Here is a 20,532-nt window from a genome sequence, read left to right as displayed (position 1 = left end):
GACGGAGGTCGTTTGAAACGTCTGAAGTAAATTTGATTTATCCAGAAGTAGAGATTCAACTTTCATCTTTTCATATTTGTACTAGTACAGGACCATAATTTTTCACAAAATTTGCTGTCTCCAGCACTATTTATGGTTGGGTTGAGGTTGATTAGGCTAGTTGCATGGTGGGGAGGCCGCTGTGTGGAAATTAGGACCCTCGCTGCTGTCATGTTTTATGACGTTTGACATGGGGTCAACCAGCCTGGCAGCGCTTATTGAAATGGCGCCAGGGACTGTCAGAGCAGCCCTCCCCAGACTCAGTGATTTGCACATGGCTGGAGCCGTGCTTTGGGGGCTACAGCATTCTGAAGTGAGTACAGGACACTACACAGTAACCCCACATGATCACTCAACGAACACAAGAAGCTACTGTGTCCATAAACTTAGCATCTGTCAGTGGTTAGGTCTAGGAGCACCAGACTAATTATTACAGGCAATGTAGGAAGAATGCCTACGGACCCCCCAGCGTGTTGATATTATTCATAAGCATCGGTCTGCCTAGATTAGATATAGGTTTGATGAAGCTAGGGTTCTCCCCCCAGAAGAGGCCTCCATAGAGGAAAGGAAAAAGGCTTTTGGCAGGCTCCTGCTGCCTTGCAGAAGTGAGATCCGATTCCCAACATCTTGGCTTGAGCCCCTTTGGCAGTGCATGGAATGTTGGCTTGTGCCCAGCACGGGAAGGGTCAGTAGTTAGTAACTACCCAATCATGGCTGAGCGCAGCCAACCATGCCAAGAACCAGACGGAATCTTTAAGAATACTGGTGAAATGGAAGACAAGGATCCTCAGATTACAGGTGGGCTTTAATTATTTTCACACATTGTACTTGTATTTTTCACCTGTAGTGTGAGTCGGTTTTGCTTGTTCATTTTCATGCACCTGCAAGAGATATCTGTACAACCATGTTAATGTCACCAAGTCACCTTGGCCTCCATTCTTTTATTCCAAAGCTTGTTCCCCACACATGCTTTACAATGCCACAGGCTGAAAGCTTTTTTCCCCAACTGGATAAAATTACAGGTGCAACCACTCTCCTATCAGCTGGCAGCCTGCTGCAATATCTTTGCCTCTCCCCAGCCCCAAGGTGGCTGAACCCTACCTGTTGCCATAGCGACGGGCACATTTGTCTGATGTAAGTGACAGCGTCGCCATGGCAGCGATCTTCTCCACTATCAAGTCTGAAATTGTATCAACAATGCCCACCAGAGCCCCCAACAAAGGACCCTGTGTGGTTGGCCGCTAGGGTTACCACCCTGAGTAGGATTTCTAGAGCAGGATTGGGTTTGTGGTATTGTTGGATTTGCCTGTCTTACAACTCTGGAGGCATCAAGGTTTCTTGCCTTACATGTTGTGTGTTGGACACGAGATACGTGTGTTCCTTCCCCTTTCTTGAACCAACACCAATAAAGGCAAACAAAGACGGAAAAGACAGGCTAGCGCTTTCTTATTCTAGGGTCACATTCGTTCAGAAGGTTGCAATGTTCAAGTATCAGATCTTACAACATTAACGTTTTACTGGTTTCAGAATCGAGATGTTGCAGCCATGTCTCTCATTGATATGTTGGCAAAGCAAGGTTAACTAAATGTAGCATCTTCTGCTGCGCAATGTCTAAAGCAGACTTCAGACAGTGTTTTCCTATACAACCTTCACGCTAACCTTTGCAATGAGTTGGAAGAGTTCTTAGAAAAAAATAATGGGAGGGATGGAGTAGATGGTCTGAGACTTGAGGTATAAAGAAAGGTTTGTATGATATTGTACCTGAAGTAGAGGAAACCCCCCTGGTAAGACCAGACTAATCATGGCAGCCCCAACAGAAAGCAGTGTATATTTATACACCAGTTCTCAGTATCCTTAGTTTGGGTGGTCCAGTCAGGCTGTAGTATATCATCATATACTTTCTTCAAATCATACGTCCATCTTATTTTGTAGCTAATCTTAACATTCAATATTCAAATGAAATTGAAAAAAATGTTGCCATAGTTTGTTTGTTTTATTATAGTCACTCTTCTAATGCATGTGTAAAAAGCAAGTACATCCCATACTGTATATTTTTAAAACTTTGTAGTAATTTTACTTTCGCTGGGGTTTTTGCCAGACATCTTCATGGCAATGTGACTACAGATTTCCAATGTATTACTAGTTGTTTCAACCACAAACTTGAAAGACAGCAAAAAAAACTCCCTCTCTTGCCTACCATAAACTTAAATCATAGCGAAAATAAAAACATTTACAGTATGTGGGTACTATCTTTGTTAGCAGTTCATATTGTAATGTCCAGTATTGTCCACTCCTCTCTGACCAGTCCGGGGGTCACCTGTTAGGGGTTACCTGCGGTTAATCCCCCCCTTGTGTGCCCAGCGAAGAAAAGCCAGAGATCCTTGTGTAGACGTGTTTGACTAACCTGGTTTCCTGTCCAGCTGATTACCCTTTCCTGTGCGCTTTGTTTGCACCTACCTATGGTCAACAGATGTCCGACATGATAACCCCAGGTGGACGTGTGTGTCTGTAGATACTCCATTCTTCTCTGTTGCCCTGTACGGCTCGAAATTCAGTTCTAAAACTAGGTGTGCCTAACCTAAAAATGTTGCACTGGGAAAAGTCCAAGAGCTTGCATCTTGGACTTGTGTGTCTGTAAATACTCTATTCTTCTCAGTTTCTCCCGCAGGGCTCAAAATTCAGTTTTGCAACAAGGTGCATCTAACCTAAAATTTTAGGTACACAAGAAAGACTTTGGTTGCACAACATAAAACGTCGGCAAATCCTAAGTGCAAATTTAATGGCTTTCTCCAGAGTTTTCATCAGAAATTCTATAGCTATCATCAAATTCCTTTTTTCTTACTGCCAGAAAATACTGTACAATGGTATCTCTTTATGTGCATTGGTGCAGCTAGGCTACAGTGAAAATTTAGATGCATAGCTCCAGTGCGGTGCATATAAGTGTATATGCATGCATCATGTATTTGAATTGAAGCCTTGCCTTGCTGGACTTTTAATCTAGACATGGTTACTAGCTAATTCTCAAGACAAAACCTTTACCACAAAGTAGGGCTTTTGGCCTAGATTTGTAACCAGTGGTTTGTCAGGAGTAGCTGGTTCATCCTTTGTAAGTGTCCAGCTGCATGATGACCCACATTGCTGATTAGAGTGAAAACATTGGTGATTAGAGTGAAGACAGCTGTAGTCACAGTCTGATTCCCCTACCCCACAAACCTACCCTGGAAAACCAGACTTTTAAAGTTTTAGCCAGGGCCAGCAGAGAATTTCTTCGGCAACCAAGGTAGGTCTTCCCTAGGACCTTGGATAAGCAGCAAAGGACTAGCTAGGCTGGCAAACTGTCCCTGCATTATGCATTACAAATTCTCTTAGGTCTTGAGGAATACCTGCCTTGGCTGCCGAACAAGTTGTCTGCCGGCCCTGGCTCAAAGTCTGGTTTTCCGGGTTACCACAAACCATCCTCCACTAAAATATATTGCATTGGAACTTGTGGTCTGTGGTTAGGAAAAAGTGGTATTTCCTAGTCTAAAGGGGGGGGGGGGCATATATACCTGTATAGCCGGTACAACCGCCCTTCAGCATAACACATCGCAGACAATTTCTTTCATCATTCTTTTGTCCCACAACCGTTCCAAAATATTTGATTGAAAAGAGATACGATCTCACCCGGAGGTAAAATGTTCCCCCAACACTGTTCCATACTTGGCTGACGCTTTATTCCGCTGAATTATAAATAGACATTAGGTCCAATTAACCCAGTGCACGATGATTACCGTTACCTTGACCCAAATAAAAGCAGGATCTTGATAACGCCATTAGATGAAGTACCCGTTACTGCCACGTTTTCCAGTTGCCTGTTAATCGGATTGCTAGGGTGGAAAATGTGAAGAAAACTGGGTCATTATTGATAGTACAAGGGAGGCAGATGATCATCATTGGCGCTGACATAACTAGGACAAGGTGGACTGTACATGTACCATCTCTTCCTGGTGAACTGCTTGTGAGCAAAAATGCTACGATAAATATTTGCCAGAAAACAGCTTCTTGAATAGTGTAAAATTTCACATTTCTGTGCCGATAGCGATACTGAAAACTTAAAAGTTGTACTTTTTGCTATGACGCTAAAATAAAATGATGAAAAGACAGAAAAGCATTAGATTTCAAACACCTTCTGACAGGAAGAACGATAACAGAATAACTTAACAAGACACATCATGTTTAACAAAAAATATTTCTATTATAGTACTTGAAATATCAGTATTCAAACTTTATGAAAATTATTATTAGTGTCCTATTACCTTGTATTTGGCTACTAACTTTTTGTGTCATCACAAAAGGAAATTGAGTTTGAGAACTAGAAATTGAGAGCATACCTGAGCAGTTTTGTTTTATCAGCGTTCGTTTGTCTGTTTTACTTCAGTAAGCCTTTGGTTGCAATAGGTCAAACAGGCATGTATTAGAACAGAAAGTTGCCAGGACTGATGTATCTACTGATGTCATTGGGGATTAGAGTAATACTGGTGATTGAGGCAGTGCAACTGTCTTTGATTGTGGGGATGGATTTTTTCGCAGGGTTACTATCGGACAAGTCACGATCGGTGGCTGCTCGCCGCTGTTGCTATGGCTCGGAAGTCTTTTTTCTTTTTTGGGAAGTTTTCTCGTATATATATATTTCCTGGAATGTAGATTTAGTGGTATTCCAGAAAAGCATTATTAATATTAGTGCAAGACCTCATTCTTGTTTTGTATAGTCTCATATCCTTTATTTTTTTCTTGCCCATCTATTTTTACCTGATATGTAATAATGTAATGTCTCAAAAAGAGGGTAATTTGGATGATTTTTCCACTCTAATTCCTTTGCCCTATCATAAATCAAACCACAAATACATGTCTAGTATTGTCTACCCTATTATTAGTGGTTTGTCAAGAATCATACTGGACTTATGCCTGAGAAAAGTTAATCATGATTAAGTCCAATGGTCTTTCTTCTATTGTTTGAAACAACGTGACACCTGATACACACCAAGGCTTGTGTCAATCATTAGCCAATGGCTGATTGCGGTCAGTCACATTTGTTAATGCCCATGGTAACATTCCTGTGGTTTTGGCACAGGCCTTTGTTCAAACATGTAGGTCAAAAACCCTTCAATATGGGAGATACAAAAATAAAGAGGAAAATCTTACACAAGGGACGTCCGGAGGTTTACAGAAATAAAGTGCGAAATAATGGTAGAAAAAAACTACACAAATTATGCGTGGGATTTACGAAGAAAACCCTTTCCAAATCATGTCAACCTTAAGATGAAGAAGTTCTTCTCCACAAATGCATGTCCATAAGATGCCCATTTCCTGCTCCTCGAAAAATCCATTTTTATTCATCTAGACTTTAGATGATGTTTCTATTGCCGTGCATGTATATCCTGTAGACACGGTATCGGATTGGTCATCTATTGATAGTGCAGGAACTTCCGCCAGGTATCTGGGTATAGAAGTGATGCAATATTTGTGGCAATGCAGGGCTCAAAGTGCTGGGTGCATAACGTGTGCACTTTTGTGCACCCAAATTTGGAGCAGTTGTGCAACTTATTTTTGACTGCGCATGCATCTGCACAAGTAGATATTTGACTTATTATATATGTAAAGGTACTAGTCATATACAAGTATACTGTATTTTCTTGACATTTGAGTGTTACTGGGTAGAAAAAACTACCAAAACTTTGTTGCATTTTGAAGTTAGCTGTAGACTTTAAGATTAAAGGTCTGAAGAGGGGCAGTAAGGTTTGCAATTAGGTTTTGCTGATGTACTGCTTTATCCTAGTTGTGCAACCAAAATTATTTATGTGCACCCAAATTTTTAAGTTAGGTGCACTAGCAGTGCACCTGTCCCCAAAGAATTTTGAGCCATATAATGTTATGTGGAATGTCTACAAGAGTGAGGTTATCAATTGTGCTGAGACTGATAATACTAGGTGCTGTGTCAGCTTGTGAACGTTAAATTAAACACAAGACATGACCATCTGGCATGTTCACACCAGCCTTTACATTAAATATGGCCTGAGGGACCTGTCTATACATTTGCATAGACCTTAGCTTGACCTTGGTTTTCACAAAAGTAGCCTTGTTTCTAAGGCTGTAAAAATTAGTTTTATGGTTGTGCTCTTCATGGAATTTCATATTGGATGCAGGCCAAAAAGCAAAGTAACTGGACTGGACATGTTGTCTTGTACATGATGATTGGAAGGCCTGATTTTTACGTATCTTTCCACTAGGTGCTCATGGCATTTCCTTAGATGTCCTGAACTAAAAAGTCCATAATGGCAACCCCCTTCCCCTTTGTTAATTGTACCTATCTCAATCGTTCTGTCTTGCAGTGTTGCTACTACCTTTCCCTTTTCCCAGAGAAAGAAGAATGACACTCATGCATTTCCCTCAAGCCTTCAAGGTGTAACTTGCAGATTAGCGTACGTATAGCTGCACCAACTGAAAGAGAATTTTACAGTCAATGGAGACCTCCCCTCCAGGCTGGAGCCAAGTCCCACCTCACGTGGGCCAAACATGTGGCTTATGGTCAGAGGCCAAGCGCACCCAACCACCAATTACCCATGCACAAAACCCACCCCACTTGCCAGTAATTACATCAAGTCCACCTTTCTTTCATCCGTGACTAAAAATAGTGGGGAGAGCTGTGAAGTCATCCACTTTTGAGTCTTGGACGTGTGTTATGTTTGGAGGCACAACCACCTTTGCATACTGTGCACTTGGAGTAGACATAGTAACTACAGAGGAAGTAAGATTGGACAGGTTGCTCTTAGAATTTCGTGGACAGGGAATGATTTTTTTACATCTTGTGTGTTTTGGTGTCTTTGAAATTGTATTTTTTACATCTTGCAACATCTTCTAATTTTGAAATGGGGTGTCACATGAATCCAATCTTGGTTGCTGTATCATAGTGTATGGTCACTGTGTAGTAGACAGGGCACCTAGAATTGGTTCTTGCACTGTTGTTTCAAACAGATTCAATCCTGTGATGTTTAGTTTTAGTATATGTAGCACCTTTCAATGAACTATGAATAGCTTTTTATGCAAATGCTTCAACTAGTTTTGGGTTATTGGTAGCTCTTTGTATCTAAAATAAAATTTTCTTCCGAATTATGCAAAAAGAGTCACAAGCTAAATATCAATAAGTCATATAAAATAAGACAGACCCAGGCAAATTCCATATTGATCGCCAGGTTTATTGTTGTGCTTTATCTAGTTATGATCATCAAAAAAACCGATAGATATAAACAAGACTCTGTATTCACAACATGACAGAGATGGGCTCTGTTCTATCATGTCATTGTGGGTGATGTAACGCTACATTCTTTTGCAACAGGTAATGTTGCAAGTTATAATCATGCGCACTGATGTAATGTGTTGTCATAATGAGCATGTGACTAGAAAGTAGCAACAGACATGTGCAGTGGAGAGATTTTTGCTCGCATTCATGACTAATGTGCTGTACGGTTTATGATATGATATAAAGTCGAGTCTGGTCATCTTAACTGGTATTGTTCTGGTGGAAAGGAGGTAAGGGAATATTTTTTGCTTGCATGTACATAAGTAGGTCTTGTAGGTATGTACAATTGCTTTTGCTTTACAGTCTTCCCTCTATATGCAGAGTAAAAGGTACTTTGATGCAGTTATGGCCCATAACGTAGTAGACTGAATGGTTTTGTCCCTGATAAGGAAATAGGAAACTCTAACCAGGTCGTATATACCTTTACCTAACAAGTTTAAATTTCATCATAACTGGTATTGTGCTGGTGGAAAGGAGGTAAGGGAATCTTTGTTCTTGCATCTGCATGAATTGGCCGTATGTAGGTCTTGTACATGTATGTACAATTGCTTTACGGTAAATCTTTCCTCTATGCAGAATGAAAGACACTTTGATTCAGTTATGGCCCATAACGGAGTAGACTGAATGGTTTTGTACCTAATAAGGAAATAGGAAACTCTAACCAGGTCATATAACCTTAGGTAAAGGGTTTGAATTTCCAATTACAGGCAAAAGCACAGCGAGAGCAGTGTCTAAGATACACATACGCCAGAAGTGAAAGGTCTGCGTAGGCGCACTAAAGATCGCTTGGGAAGAGCTCCTAATAAGGGAACGCTGCGTTAACGCACCCAGGTAGACTAATAGCCAACGAGAACTCGACGCAAGCAGAAAAAAAGAGTTCAGAGAGCCTCCGTTATCGTAACTTACGACGCATCCATTTCGGCCTAATGTATGGTGATGGCTCTCTACGCGGAATCAATAAATGATGCTCCTGCCCCCTGGCTGGGCATGATCCATGATTTTGGCACATTATTGCAATGAGGAACTGGCAGACAGAGCATTGAGCTGTGGTGTCCCCATTGGCCCAGCACTAATGATGCCCTAAATCATGGACGTTCTAAAGCAGGAACTGTTGCTAGGGGAAGAGAGAAGGACTGTGGCTGCGTCAGAATGAATGCAAGGGAAGCCTCAAAGTGTAAATGGAAGGTTCACAATAGCTAGGCTGCCAACATACTGAAATGGAATTTGTATTGGTCTAATTTTGAAAATGCTATTTATGAAAAGGTATTGACTTGCTTGCAGGGTTCTAGCCAATATCCGTCCATCCTTCCTTTAACGGAATTTTGACGCTGGGAACGGACAAAATTTTTGCCCATTCTGTCCTCTGTGACAGACAAAAATTGGAATGTAAAGATTGTAGTTGAACCAAGCAGAGTCTATCAGCAAAATTTGCCCCTTAGAAATAGAAGAAATAGCGTTTTCAGAGGGTGGAGATTTCAAACTTACCCTTGGGTAGCATGCCCCTGGACCCCCTAGGCTAGCATTGTTGCACCTTGGACAGGATTTCCAAGCAAGATCCAGAGGACAGAAAAAAATTTCAGGCTGGCTAGAACGCTCCTTGCCTCTGAAAGCCCCTTTTTACTTGTCATGTAAAAGAAAGGGACAGTTGGAACTTGGAAATTAAATTGGTAAGTTTTCTAATTGAATGGTACACCTGTTTTCTGTATTGTAATTCATATCATGTGCTTTGTTCCATTGTTCGACCAGCTGAAAAAGCAATTAATCATTACAAATGAAGTGTTACAAAATCACCTGTCTGTGCATTCGATATAGACTTGTTGTAATTGTATATATTTATAGTGATGTGCCTTTGACAGATGTTCATGTATGTGCCACAAAGACCCCTGTTATACGGTAGTGAAGTTTTATGTTTCCTGTTCTAGCGAGTTCTCGGATTGATCGCACAGTTGGTTGATGAGTCGTATATCCTCCTAATCATGCTGTACATCCCAATCAGCCATCCCCGACCAAAAGTAATAAAAGTGCATCAGCCGCGTCCGACAGCGCTCATCAGCAAAACGTCAGCCGACTGGTCTTTCGTGTGCTGCTCAACTTTTCCCAGCGCAATAAAAGAAGGCACATGATTAACTGCTTACTGATGGGTTTGAGTAATTTTCTACCTGCACAAGTTGGGCGGAAGCCAGTTAGAAAGGTCGTTAGTCAGAAAAGGAAGAAATATTCCTGACAATCTTCAAAGAAATACCCGTTCTTTACCTTTATTAGACAAAGTAAAGAACGGAATGGTCCGTAATGTTGGCAGTTACAGTAGATATTTTTCTGGGTCGATTTATCACCCCTCTTTCAAGTTATGGTCAGTCCCGACAGAAGCACCAGAAATGGTTTCGTCTGTTGATTCTTGCGGTAATTTTCAAAGATAAAACTAGTGTCTGATATTGGAACGTCATCAAATATTAGAAGTTTGATTTAGTTACTCCCGGTCAAAAATATGGATTGCCCTGGAGTTACATGATGTAAAATTACAGCTTTCTTTTATCAATTTCTTTATTTATAAATTGGTTATGAAGTTATTGCTTGGAATTTTGCACACGAAAGAAAATTTGAAGCATGAGAGAATTCTTAAGCCTCCAGCAACTGTTCCATTCCATAGATGACAGGAAGTGAGATCCTGGATTTCCTGTCACTACTGTGAAGGTACTGTTTCATTTCGATCAGGTGACAGTTACACAAGGGGCACAGGTTTCTGGGAAACCAGTATTGGACCGTTACCCATTTGAAGTTCCCAACCGTAGCCACCCTGGATTTGAATGCGTCTGCCAGTAAAAGTCGTTAATGATCGTCTCACCTGGCCTGTGTCGTCTGAAAGCACCTGCTTATCTACAAATGTATATCTTTTTGATGTTTTATGCGGAACACTAAATTTCGGCTCAAAGGCTTCCTACGTCATTTGCATGACATAAACTTTGACCAGATCAGATAAGACTCGTATTTTGTGCTTGTAATGTTGCAAGTATATTGCTGATGTCATCTATTTCAGGGTATGTAATAGTATGCAATAAAGGAATAGCAGTATTTCATTTAGTTCCAAGTGGCTACTGTAGATTTATTTGTTTTTGTGGGGAAAGGGTTTTTTTGCACTTAAGTTAACAGTTGTAACAATTTTGTATAGGACACAGTTGTAAATATTTTGTATAGCACCGTAGTAATAGTAATACAAAGCATATTAGAGTTGGTGAAAATAAAACCACCATTTCCAAGGTTACGGTAGGACACCGGATTTTCCGCTGGAAGTGCCAATCGTCTTCCCGCGATTTCTGGGAAGCGAGGAAAGTCCCCGAGCTGTCGGCCAGCCAGCCTGTCTCCGCTTTATTGATTTTGTAATGTAAAGTGTGCCTGTTGCAATGATGAGGCACTGGAGATGGAGCCAGAAGGGATTGGCCACCAGTAATGATCAAAATGGGGGCGCGAGAGGTCAACACCCAGGTTAAAAGTTCACCCCATTTCTGAATTCTACTTCTCACATCTTAGCCACCATACCTTACCATATGCAAAATAGCTGCCTAACATAATAATTAGATCTTATCTAAAAATAGGTTGCAGGTACCATCATGAACAGGGGAGACAGAAGGCATCAACTATAATTGCATTGTCAAATTAATTGCCTCAGAAGCAATTTCACATGCACATCACATTTTCTATTCATTCTTATCATTGCCGCTTCACTGAACAGAATGATGATCTTTATATACTTGTTCATATACGTGTGGAGATACTGTTTGCATGCAGTATGGGTGTAGGGATAGATGCTCGGTAATTCATGCATAGACTTGGGATAATGCCAGTTTTATAATCTAATTTTTGGACATAAAGTAAGAGGTAAAATGTGATTCTAATGATAGTGGAATGGAGCAGCTATAAAATTTAGATAGCAATGGTAACAGGAGCTGCTTGCTCTCCTGAGTGGTATAAAATTTTACCTCTGAGCATCATGTAACATCTACTCTTTTTTCCCTCACTATGGTGGCATCGTTTATGAAGTATTTTAATGTATTGAAACTTTTTTGGTGGTTAACATGTCGAAAGAATGGTTCTCGATCTAGTGTAACCCTTACCCAATTGCGTGCAAATCGGTGTTAAAAAACACCACGGGCTAGTCTGGGCTTGGAACCCATGACCTCTATGTCCTGAAGCAAACTTGCTGACCATTATACAGTGGCACGCTATCCTGCTCGGATCCTATGTAGAAAGGTTAGGAAGCTAAACGATAACAGCAGTTGCAAGCTAACTCAATATTCCCCATGTGTCCTGCATCAGTATAATTAGCTACTCCTCTCTCCAGAACCTAGATTGGTACTTTTCTATCATTTCCTTTATCATTTTCCAGAGGTTCTGGCTAATTCTTGATCAAAGGTTACCTTCCAGGCAGCTCATTAGGGTGTCTTCCCTTCTGTTTCTTATACAGTACATTAAAATGGCTAAGCTTTGTCATGGCCAAGGCTTTACTTGGACAGATAAATATAACCTTGAAAACTTCTTCTTTATTGTGATGCTTAAAAGCTCAAGGCCTATTAAGTTTTTGTACAGGTTTTTGTTAGAGCAAAATGGAGGCAGGCATCGTTGTCTTCAAGGTCATATAAATCTTGAACTTTCACAGTGGTTTTTATTTTCATAGTTTGTGACTCTAAATATGGGTTTCTAATGTACTGTTGACAATTGTTAAAAACCACAAGCTGTTTAGAACACTAAAAAATCCTGTCCTACAGCAAAATAGAACCACCACAAAAGTTATTATAATACCAGTCTCGAGAACACTCAAATTCTTGGGGTTAGATAAAAACTATTATCTCAAACTTTATTTTGTAGTACTGCTTTGTTTTTCAAGTTCAATGGTGTTGGATATATATATAGGAATATTTTTGGTACAACTAAAATTAGTAAGAAGGTTGTATGTCATTGCCAATAGATCTTATTATAGATGATGTGTTCTAGCATAGAAGATGCCAGGCTCCGGAAAGTCATGCACTCTACATACTCCTCATTGCTGAAGTTTTGCCCCGATATATTATGGGATTGTGTATCGTGCGGTTTGACAGTAGTACCATTAAGAGCTTTAGATTCTTTGTGTGGGTGTGTACATATTCTGTTACATTTTATTGCAGATGTTGAATATGTAAGAGTATATCTTATGCATTATATGTATTATTTCGGAAGTATTTTTTGCTACAGCAACTTCAGGAGTATGTCATCTTACCTAGTCCCGTCCTGAGCACTCAACATTTCTTGAAAAAGTGGTAAAGTGAACATGGATTGATAGCCAAAAGAAGCTAGGCTCTACAGCCGCACCTGGAGCAATTACACAGCCGCATTGACGTCACCTGCGCTGGCTGCAAATGTCAGCTGCTTCAGACCCTTGCCCTGCCTCCATTAGCCTTAAGCTCATGCAATTTAGCTCAAGGCTACACAGAGAAAAGGTGACCTCTCTGACAAGATCTCAAACTTTACTCTTCACGAGTTTCACTATCTATCTGGTGTGTCATCTGTGCCAGGCTCAGAATGTTCATGTTTCACTAAGAATTAGAAGGTCTGAGGTTCAAACAAAATATTTCCTGGAATGGTAGAAATTGCTATCTCTACTTCGCACTCAGTGCTTGTGAGTTGAACGTATTCCAGATAGATTCCAGTAGGGCAGAACAGTCGCTTTTGGCAGTGCTGGCATGATCAACTGTCACTGATCTAATCGCATCTTCCCTCTAGCTCTAGCTCTAGCTCTAGCAGTGTTCAATGCTCAAAGATCTCGGTTTGTGGTATGTTAATATTTGTGTGTCTTCACTGTATCTAGCAGGTACCTCTAAAACAGCATAATACTGTACAGTGTATAGTACGTACTTGTAGCAGGGTAGGTGGGGAGAAGTCAGAGCAATTTGGAGTAGTTTTGAATTTGTGGTCAATGAGAAAACTGCAAACTTAAAACCATATGAGTATTTCTGCATCTACAGTAGTATTCCTGATCCTTGCGTACCAGTAGCCCATCTACGTGTATGCCCCTGAAGCAGTTCACTTCTAGTTTAATTAACGAAGAAAAGGAAGTAAATGTAGGGCAGGAATGCCAACATTCCTGTTAGGTAACAGCTGGTGCGGATCAGCCCAAGGTAAGACAGAGCTGATCCTTCCAACATGTCACCCAAAAGGTGAAGGAAAAATCTCTGGTTTCACCCAACAGTCACTCAAACCACTTCCAGGGACTCCCTCGCTCCTATGGCAGAAGACCATCTGCGGTTGGACGGGCTTTTCTTTTGGAGGATTTTCGGAGCAATTCTGTCTTTGTGATTGGTCACGTTATTGAACACACGAGTGGTTAGGAGAGGCCCAAGTGCCTTTGTTCACACGGCCGTAATTGAGCAATTTCTGAAGAGTCTGCTGCAGAAGTGGAGAGGGGTAGATCCTGTTGGAAGGACTGGAATGGGGTTTAAAAGATAACATTTGGAGCTAAATTTGTTGGCAAATAGAACGAGCCAGACCATGAAGAATTACTAAATTCTCAGGAAGGAAATTCATCAAAATTGTTGCGTATGGATAACTCGAATACCCAGACTCTGTACCTTCTGGAAGTAAGATACTGTTAACCCCCATGCACATCCTCCCTGCTGTCAACCTTCTTGAAGGGACTTGCCTGTATTGCCTCAAGTTTGAATGCCAAGCCTAGTCTAGCTTGGATGGAGCCAGTTTGGTGTACAGCTGTGGAGAGCGCACAGACAGAGGGTAGGCTGGTCACTGGCGTGCAGCTCTCGTCATGGTTGTCTCTCCTCAGTACACCACTCCAGGTAAAATTGTCTCAATGATTAATATGCATATGTAGGCATTGCATGAATGCCTAGTAATAACTAATATGGGTAGATATTTGAGCATCTCAACAGGTTGCTTGCAAGTGTGCATGTAGTATCTCTGAGCCACGTAACCTGTACAAAGTTAGTTCCAACTGGCTAGCTCAATAGGTGGAAGGTTAGGTAGACATTAAGCTTGGTTTTACAGCAATACGGTGTTGAAAATTACGGTCTGACCTAAATAAGTGAGCACCTGTACATTAACGGACCACCTGGCCAATGCGGCTGCTTTTTGGTGGTCCCTTTGATAATTTTGTTCCTTTGACACAAGCACCAAGAATCCTGTCTACATAGTACTGTAAATGCATTTAAGTTTGCGGGGATTTAATTTCGCGGTAGCGGGAAAAGGGACTTTTCGCGGTGGATTTAATTTCGCGGTAGCACCATGCATTGTAGTATGTTAATGCCTAGGAAAAATGTTCGCGGTGGTTTTAAATTCGCGGTGAAATGACCGACGCGAAAACCGCGAACATAAATCCACCGCGAACATTTCTGCATTTACAGTATATTGACCCAGATTTTATCTGTTCAAAGTGGTCTTCTTGTTCAATTTGACTGTACATTTTTAATGGACTTTTTGGTCTCTCTCCTGGAAATTATAAGCCTTAGAAAAAAACTGCATGGATAAAACATACTGAAAATGCAAAATGACATTTGGTACCACTTGATTGATAGATTGTAAATGATTGATATCATATTGTTAGATGAACAAATGTTGTGGCAAAAATCGCTGACTTGAACTTTGTACGGAGTTTCATGTGCATATACGTTGATGGATAGGTAGGATTTCTGCAGCAGCTGTTTCCTATCCCATGTCATGTGGCAAGGACGGCCCAAGGGGGAGCGATAGATTTACGTCTTTAGGTGGGGGCAGATCTTGTGGGCTTGTGGCTTGTGGTTTTCCCTCAGTAAACTTAGCCATTATGGTTCATTCTTGCGGCTGACCCTTATTTCATTACCTTTCTTTGAGGTTTTATTTACAGATTACATATGTACATGGTTTTGTTAAGTTGATAGAAGAATTTTTTTAATGACTTATGTGAAACGTTTATGCGATTAGTTGGATGCAGCCAGATATTTTAGCATGTTAGAACATGTCTTTTCTCTTATACTTTCATCCATCGGAAAGTAGTTAGCTCGTAGCCTCCAGCAACACGATTCCATGCAATCGGTCTTTTAAAAAGTCACGCCATTGTGCACAAGTGCGTAAGTAGTGCCCCAGGGCACCCGTGCCTTTTGTCTTTAAAAACCCCAGCCATCGGCGCAGGGGACTTCAATTGTCTATACACCACTGTTCCTCAGCCAATCAGGGAGCGAGAAATAGGTCCCCGGGAGTCAAGTGAGGTTGTGTCAATATGTGGGAAGTTTGCAAACGCCGACCTTCGTACTCACCTGTGAATACCGTAGCTGTGGAATTGTATCAGGTTGTCAGGTGCAAAAGAGGACTGAGGCCTGTTGCTATGGCTAATGGTATATAGAGTATTATACCTCTTAACAATAATTACAAGTATGCAAATCATGGATTGCTATTAAAAAAGAGGTACAATACAATTGAGTAATTGAGGTGAAAAGAATCAGCAAAGATGTTTTGTAATTTTTCCTTCTTGTGGTCATTTATTACATTATTGATTGTGTCTTTCGACCTTTGTGTTTCAGTACTTGTTCTTGTTTTTATCGTTGATGTAGCTACAATATGGAAGGTATAGGGATTGATGTTTGCAATAGTTGTAGGTGTCAAATATTGACTGACAGCTTTCAGTCTGTTTTTAGCACAATGCCATAAGGTCCAGCACTCTCTCACTCAGTGATAATGCAGCTAGTCGATAGCGAGTGTTTAGTCTGTCCGCTCCCCTTATGCAAACAGTTACGGCGCCTGGTCGAATAGCACGTCAACCATGGCAGGCTATACAACTGAAAAAGTCCAGTTTCGCCGTTTTTTCCCCCACTTTTCTCAAAAAGTTTTCTTTTTGCATAAGCCATGAGGAAAACTAAGAGTATTAAAAGCCAGTGGCTTTTTTGAGGATTGCAAATTTGAAAAGTTTGTGGAAGTTTACTGCACTTGACAACCAAAGGCTTTGAAGGAATGTTTGCTCTAACTTCTAAGTCAGTGACCTCAGAATCTTGTAGCTGAATTTGCTCAAGACGTGGCTTCGATGTTGTCTTGTTCTTGAAGAAGCTGTTCTCTACTGCTTAAGGTTTGTACAGAGTATAACCTATCATCTCAACAGTTTAGATTTATCCTTTATCTTTCATGCTGGCATGTTTAATTTACGAGATAGAGTAGTCAAACATCTTTAAGTGGGCTGCAATGAGTAAGTGTTGATAAGACAGTAAGTAATGAAATTCTACAAAATTGTAAAAAGCAATTACGGGAAGTGTCGGTGCAATTTCTTCTAGAAGTTCTTCAAAGATGTGTTATGAATTGTTGAAGATTTGTACACTAACAATAGGATTGGCTAAGGTGCAAGTTTTGACTATTTGAATTGAACAGTATGGTTCAACTCATTCATACTCAAGGTCCTACATTGTAGGGACAGATCTTATCAGTTAAGAAACCCCAAGGTTCCTGCAGGAATTCAATTTAGTCCGCAAAAATGTCAGTTTGATAAGAATTACGGATCAAATTTGTAAGGGGAAGTTTGTTCTATTTTGGGAATCATATTATAATCTGGGTTTAATCTCGGTATTTAGAGCCCTATCAACAGTGTTGGACGGATGGTTAGCCCCCAACCTTGGGTGCATGGTGATTGATAAGCACCATTGCTCATTAGATAGATTACAATCATCAGGTATGTTGGAAGGCAGGGCTACCTGGCCTTGAACTATGGCTTGGGTTGTACATTGAAACTATTAGGGGGCTCGGGAGATGTGTAAATGTTGTTTCAAATTGATGATTCCAAGTCAGAAAATTTGAATCATGAAACACTTTGTTATAGAAGGAAAATTTTTTCCAATTAACCTCTGGCCCTCTAGCCACCAGAATAGGTACTGCATAATGACATTCAACTTGTTTTGGCTATCACATGGACTTTGTTGACACAAAAATTCTGTAAACATTGCTTGATTATTAGTGTTGGAGAACAAAAATGAACAGACAAACCTCACCCAGCTTATTTGGCTTGGAACATAAAAATTTCTGACATTTTATGTTCCTTTCACCAAACGAACCATTTTAATGCCCACCCAATTTTGTCGAACACATGACTGTCATAAAACGCCATTTTAGGACAGGTGACCACAGGTGCCAAATCAGGTCTGAGGACATTAAGGGCAACAAAAGGGCTGTCTCATCAACTTTTACAACTCTTTTATTTGGCCATGAATTTTAGCTGGATGCAAATGGGAAGTTAACGATTCAGTAAAGCATTTTTCATCAGAATGACTCTCATCTAACTCCCATTTTGACTCAAATCAAAGCAAGTAGCCGACGCCATTCGAAAAGATACAGAATCTGTTCACTTGCAAGTTGAAAATATGTTGAACAGTTGGATACCTGAAGAGTTACATAACCGAACCGTTGGCCATCCTAGAGTGCCTCTGATTGGTTCACACACTGGTCATGCATGCTTGAAGTAACAATAGTGCTGATACTGTGAAGGCTTAGTGTCATATATCCTACTTGAGTATTCTGTACATTTGTTAGAGTGGTACTTACAACAAGCCACCAAGAGTGCTCTATGTTCAATGGAGTTCTTGCTATCATTGCTAATAACTTACATGTCTTAAGTTTAGTGCTGTTACAACATAGTGTCATACCCATAGGTCCTACAGTAGAAAACTGAAGTATACTCTGTGCATTTGTTAAAATGGTACTAAGAACAGGCCACCAAGAGCACTCAACCTTCAATAAAGTTCTGGTGATCATATTCATAGCTGCTATTGCTGACAACTTACATGCCTTGAATTTAGGTCTCATTTCTGTTATTCAAAAACTCACCAAAGTATCCTGTCCTTATCCATTCATTATTCAAATGAATGAAAACCTTAGGATGTGGTAGCAACGATAATATAGGGTTGAAAAAAAAATGTACAGTACATACTTGTTTTAAAGTGGCATCGATACTACCTTTTCTAGGAAAAAAATAATTGTTTGGAGAGATTTAGTTAAGAATGTCAAGGCTACCCCTGCTAGGTTACTGCAGTTCAGCGGTAAATTGGGTAAAACGATGCCCTACTTCCTAAGTGAATGTTTACCCTAGGTGCCAGCCCTACAAAGACTTCCTTTCTGTTTGTGTATCTTGTGAGAAACAGGCTTGGTTCTGTCCGTCACCAGATTGTTAAGAGAGCCCGGCTAGCTGGTCCCCACATTGCTGTGCATAGCTGTGTGGCATACCTCATAGTATACCGGTTACAGGCAACTCAAGTTCAGAGACTGCTGCACCGCCGAACTTGACCTCAGTTGACCTGGTTCATGACCATCCAGCCAATATCATAACCATCAATACGGAAGAGTCACAGATCACAATTTTGCTGTCCATCAAGAATACAAGCTAAGATTTTTTCCTAGTTCTACTGGAATGCCATATAGAAAGTGTTGTTACACATGGGGCATACTAATTTGATTATTCCCACCTTGGTTGATTGATGTCTATTTGCCATGAGTATGGTATGACTTCAATTCTGTCAACATTGTTTACTACATGTAATTTAAACCCTCCATGCTGATTTGCTAGTGCACCTGTAATGCTAATTAGGACTGGTGGATGGATATACCAAATCTAATGGAGGTTAAAGGTTCAAGTTCTTCCCTCAGCCTCCAGGCTCTTTTAAATGAGAACTGTACTTGAAACTGACAGCTGGCAGCCGTAATCCGTTTTACAGTTGTGTCATCGCACCTCGGTCTGAAAGACGGTCTTCAAACACGACATGTCGCAGTCTGTCTCCATACAGCGAAGCTTTTACGAGGGAGCGATACCATCTTGGTCCGCAGCCACGGGCATGCAGCCGTAGGATGTTCCGCCGGTAATCTGCGGAATTTTCTGGAAGCTCTGTTCTGTGGTTGGAAGGTGATGCAGGAAGGGGTCGATGAACTTGGCGTGTTAGTTCCCTGCTAGAAACCATCTGTTTGGAGGTGTGTCTGAAATACTAATGAGGACCATGTGTTCCTTCTGGGATGAGTGGTTCAATGTCATGTACACCACTGGCTGTACACGCACACTCTGAAACTTCTACCTACAGGATTTCGTTGTTACTGCTGTATGTATAGGACATAAACATTGTTGGGTGGTGGTGGGTTTACAAAATCTGAAAGGTAAAGGGCCAGCTTTATGTTATTGTTGTAGGTAGTACAGTCAGCTTTCATATAGCTAGGAGGTAATGGAACCTTTCTCCAGCGATTGGTCAAGTCATTTTTATCAATCTTTCTTGCTATGCTAGAAAGCTTAGTTTAAGAATTCAAACTTCTAGACATAAAAGGTATATGATATACTATGATTTAGTGGAATGATGAAAGATATGATTAGACATATAACCTTACAGACGAAAATATATGCACCCCATAGTTTCCCTGTAGAAGGATATTTGTGGTAAGCCATTAGGTTAACGTCAAATTCATGAAAGTTTTCTATCATCTTGATATGGCTGTAAAGATGTTTGATTGACAAGAAAGGAGATAGCTTGGAATGGCGGAGGTTTGGAGACATGTAAGAAATGTGGCTGGATAGCCTTGACTTGCTGCCATGCTACTGACTGGCGCACGTCCAAGCCACTAGGTCCTGACCTGGAGCCTGCTTGGCATGTCAGGATGCATTTAAGCTGTCCTTGTGGCGAGGACCCTGCGGTCCCAGCACACAAGCCCACCCCACAGTCCCCCTGTCCGTCCCTACCCCCACAGGTACCTGCCAAATTTGTCATTTCATGGGAAAAACGGAGGCCATGAAAGCCTACATTCAGCCCGGCCGCTGGCAAGGTCCCAGCAGTGGCATTAGGGCATGCCTTCCAATGCACCTGTGTGGAACGTTCAGAATCCTTTGTCATCACCAATGTTCGGAATTCAGAGAAAGCCTGTACAGAGTTCAGAGAAATCCTATGCGGAATACCAGCAGTGGATGTTTTCAGAACATCCCCTCTACATACATCTGTGTGGAACATTCAGGGTTCTTTGTCATCACCAACATTCAGAATTCTGTTCAGAGTCCTGTGCAGAATATCAGTGGTGGCATTAGTTCATGTTTTCAGAACATTCCCTATAATGCACTTGTGTGGAACGTTCTTTGTCATCACATTGTGACAAGTGTTCGGAATTCAGAAAAGTCCTGTTAAGAGTTTAGGGAAATCCTG

At 40.9% G+C, this 20,532-nt stretch overlaps 1 protein-coding gene across 6 annotated transcripts in view; it reads left to right on the top strand.

Annotated features, from left to right (window-relative positions):
• The window catches only part of LOC118432571 (phosphatidylinositol 3-kinase regulatory subunit alpha-like), a 47,059-nt gene that overhangs the window by 6,672 nt on the left and 19,855 nt on the right, over window positions 1–20,532 (top strand). Inside the window, exon 1 of one of the 6 annotated variants that reach the window (XM_035844199.1) lies at window positions 14,078–14,193. The exons of the other annotated variants lie outside the window; for them this stretch is intronic. Within the exon in view, the coding sequence (XP_035700092.1) occupies window positions 14,163–14,193 (31 nt within the window). The 5' untranslated portion in view covers window positions 14,078–14,162. Of the gene's footprint in view, window positions 1–14,077; window positions 14,194–20,532 lie in introns of those variants that run through there. 6 annotated transcript variants of the gene reach the window in all.

The sequence above is a fragment of the Branchiostoma floridae genome, chromosome 15, assembly GCF_000003815.2.
Source record: "Branchiostoma floridae strain S238N-H82 chromosome 15, Bfl_VNyyK, whole genome shotgun sequence".
Lineage (NCBI taxonomy): Eukaryota > Metazoa > Chordata > Leptocardii > Amphioxiformes > Branchiostomatidae > Branchiostoma > Branchiostoma floridae.
This window is presented reverse-complemented; position numbering and strand designations above follow the sequence as displayed.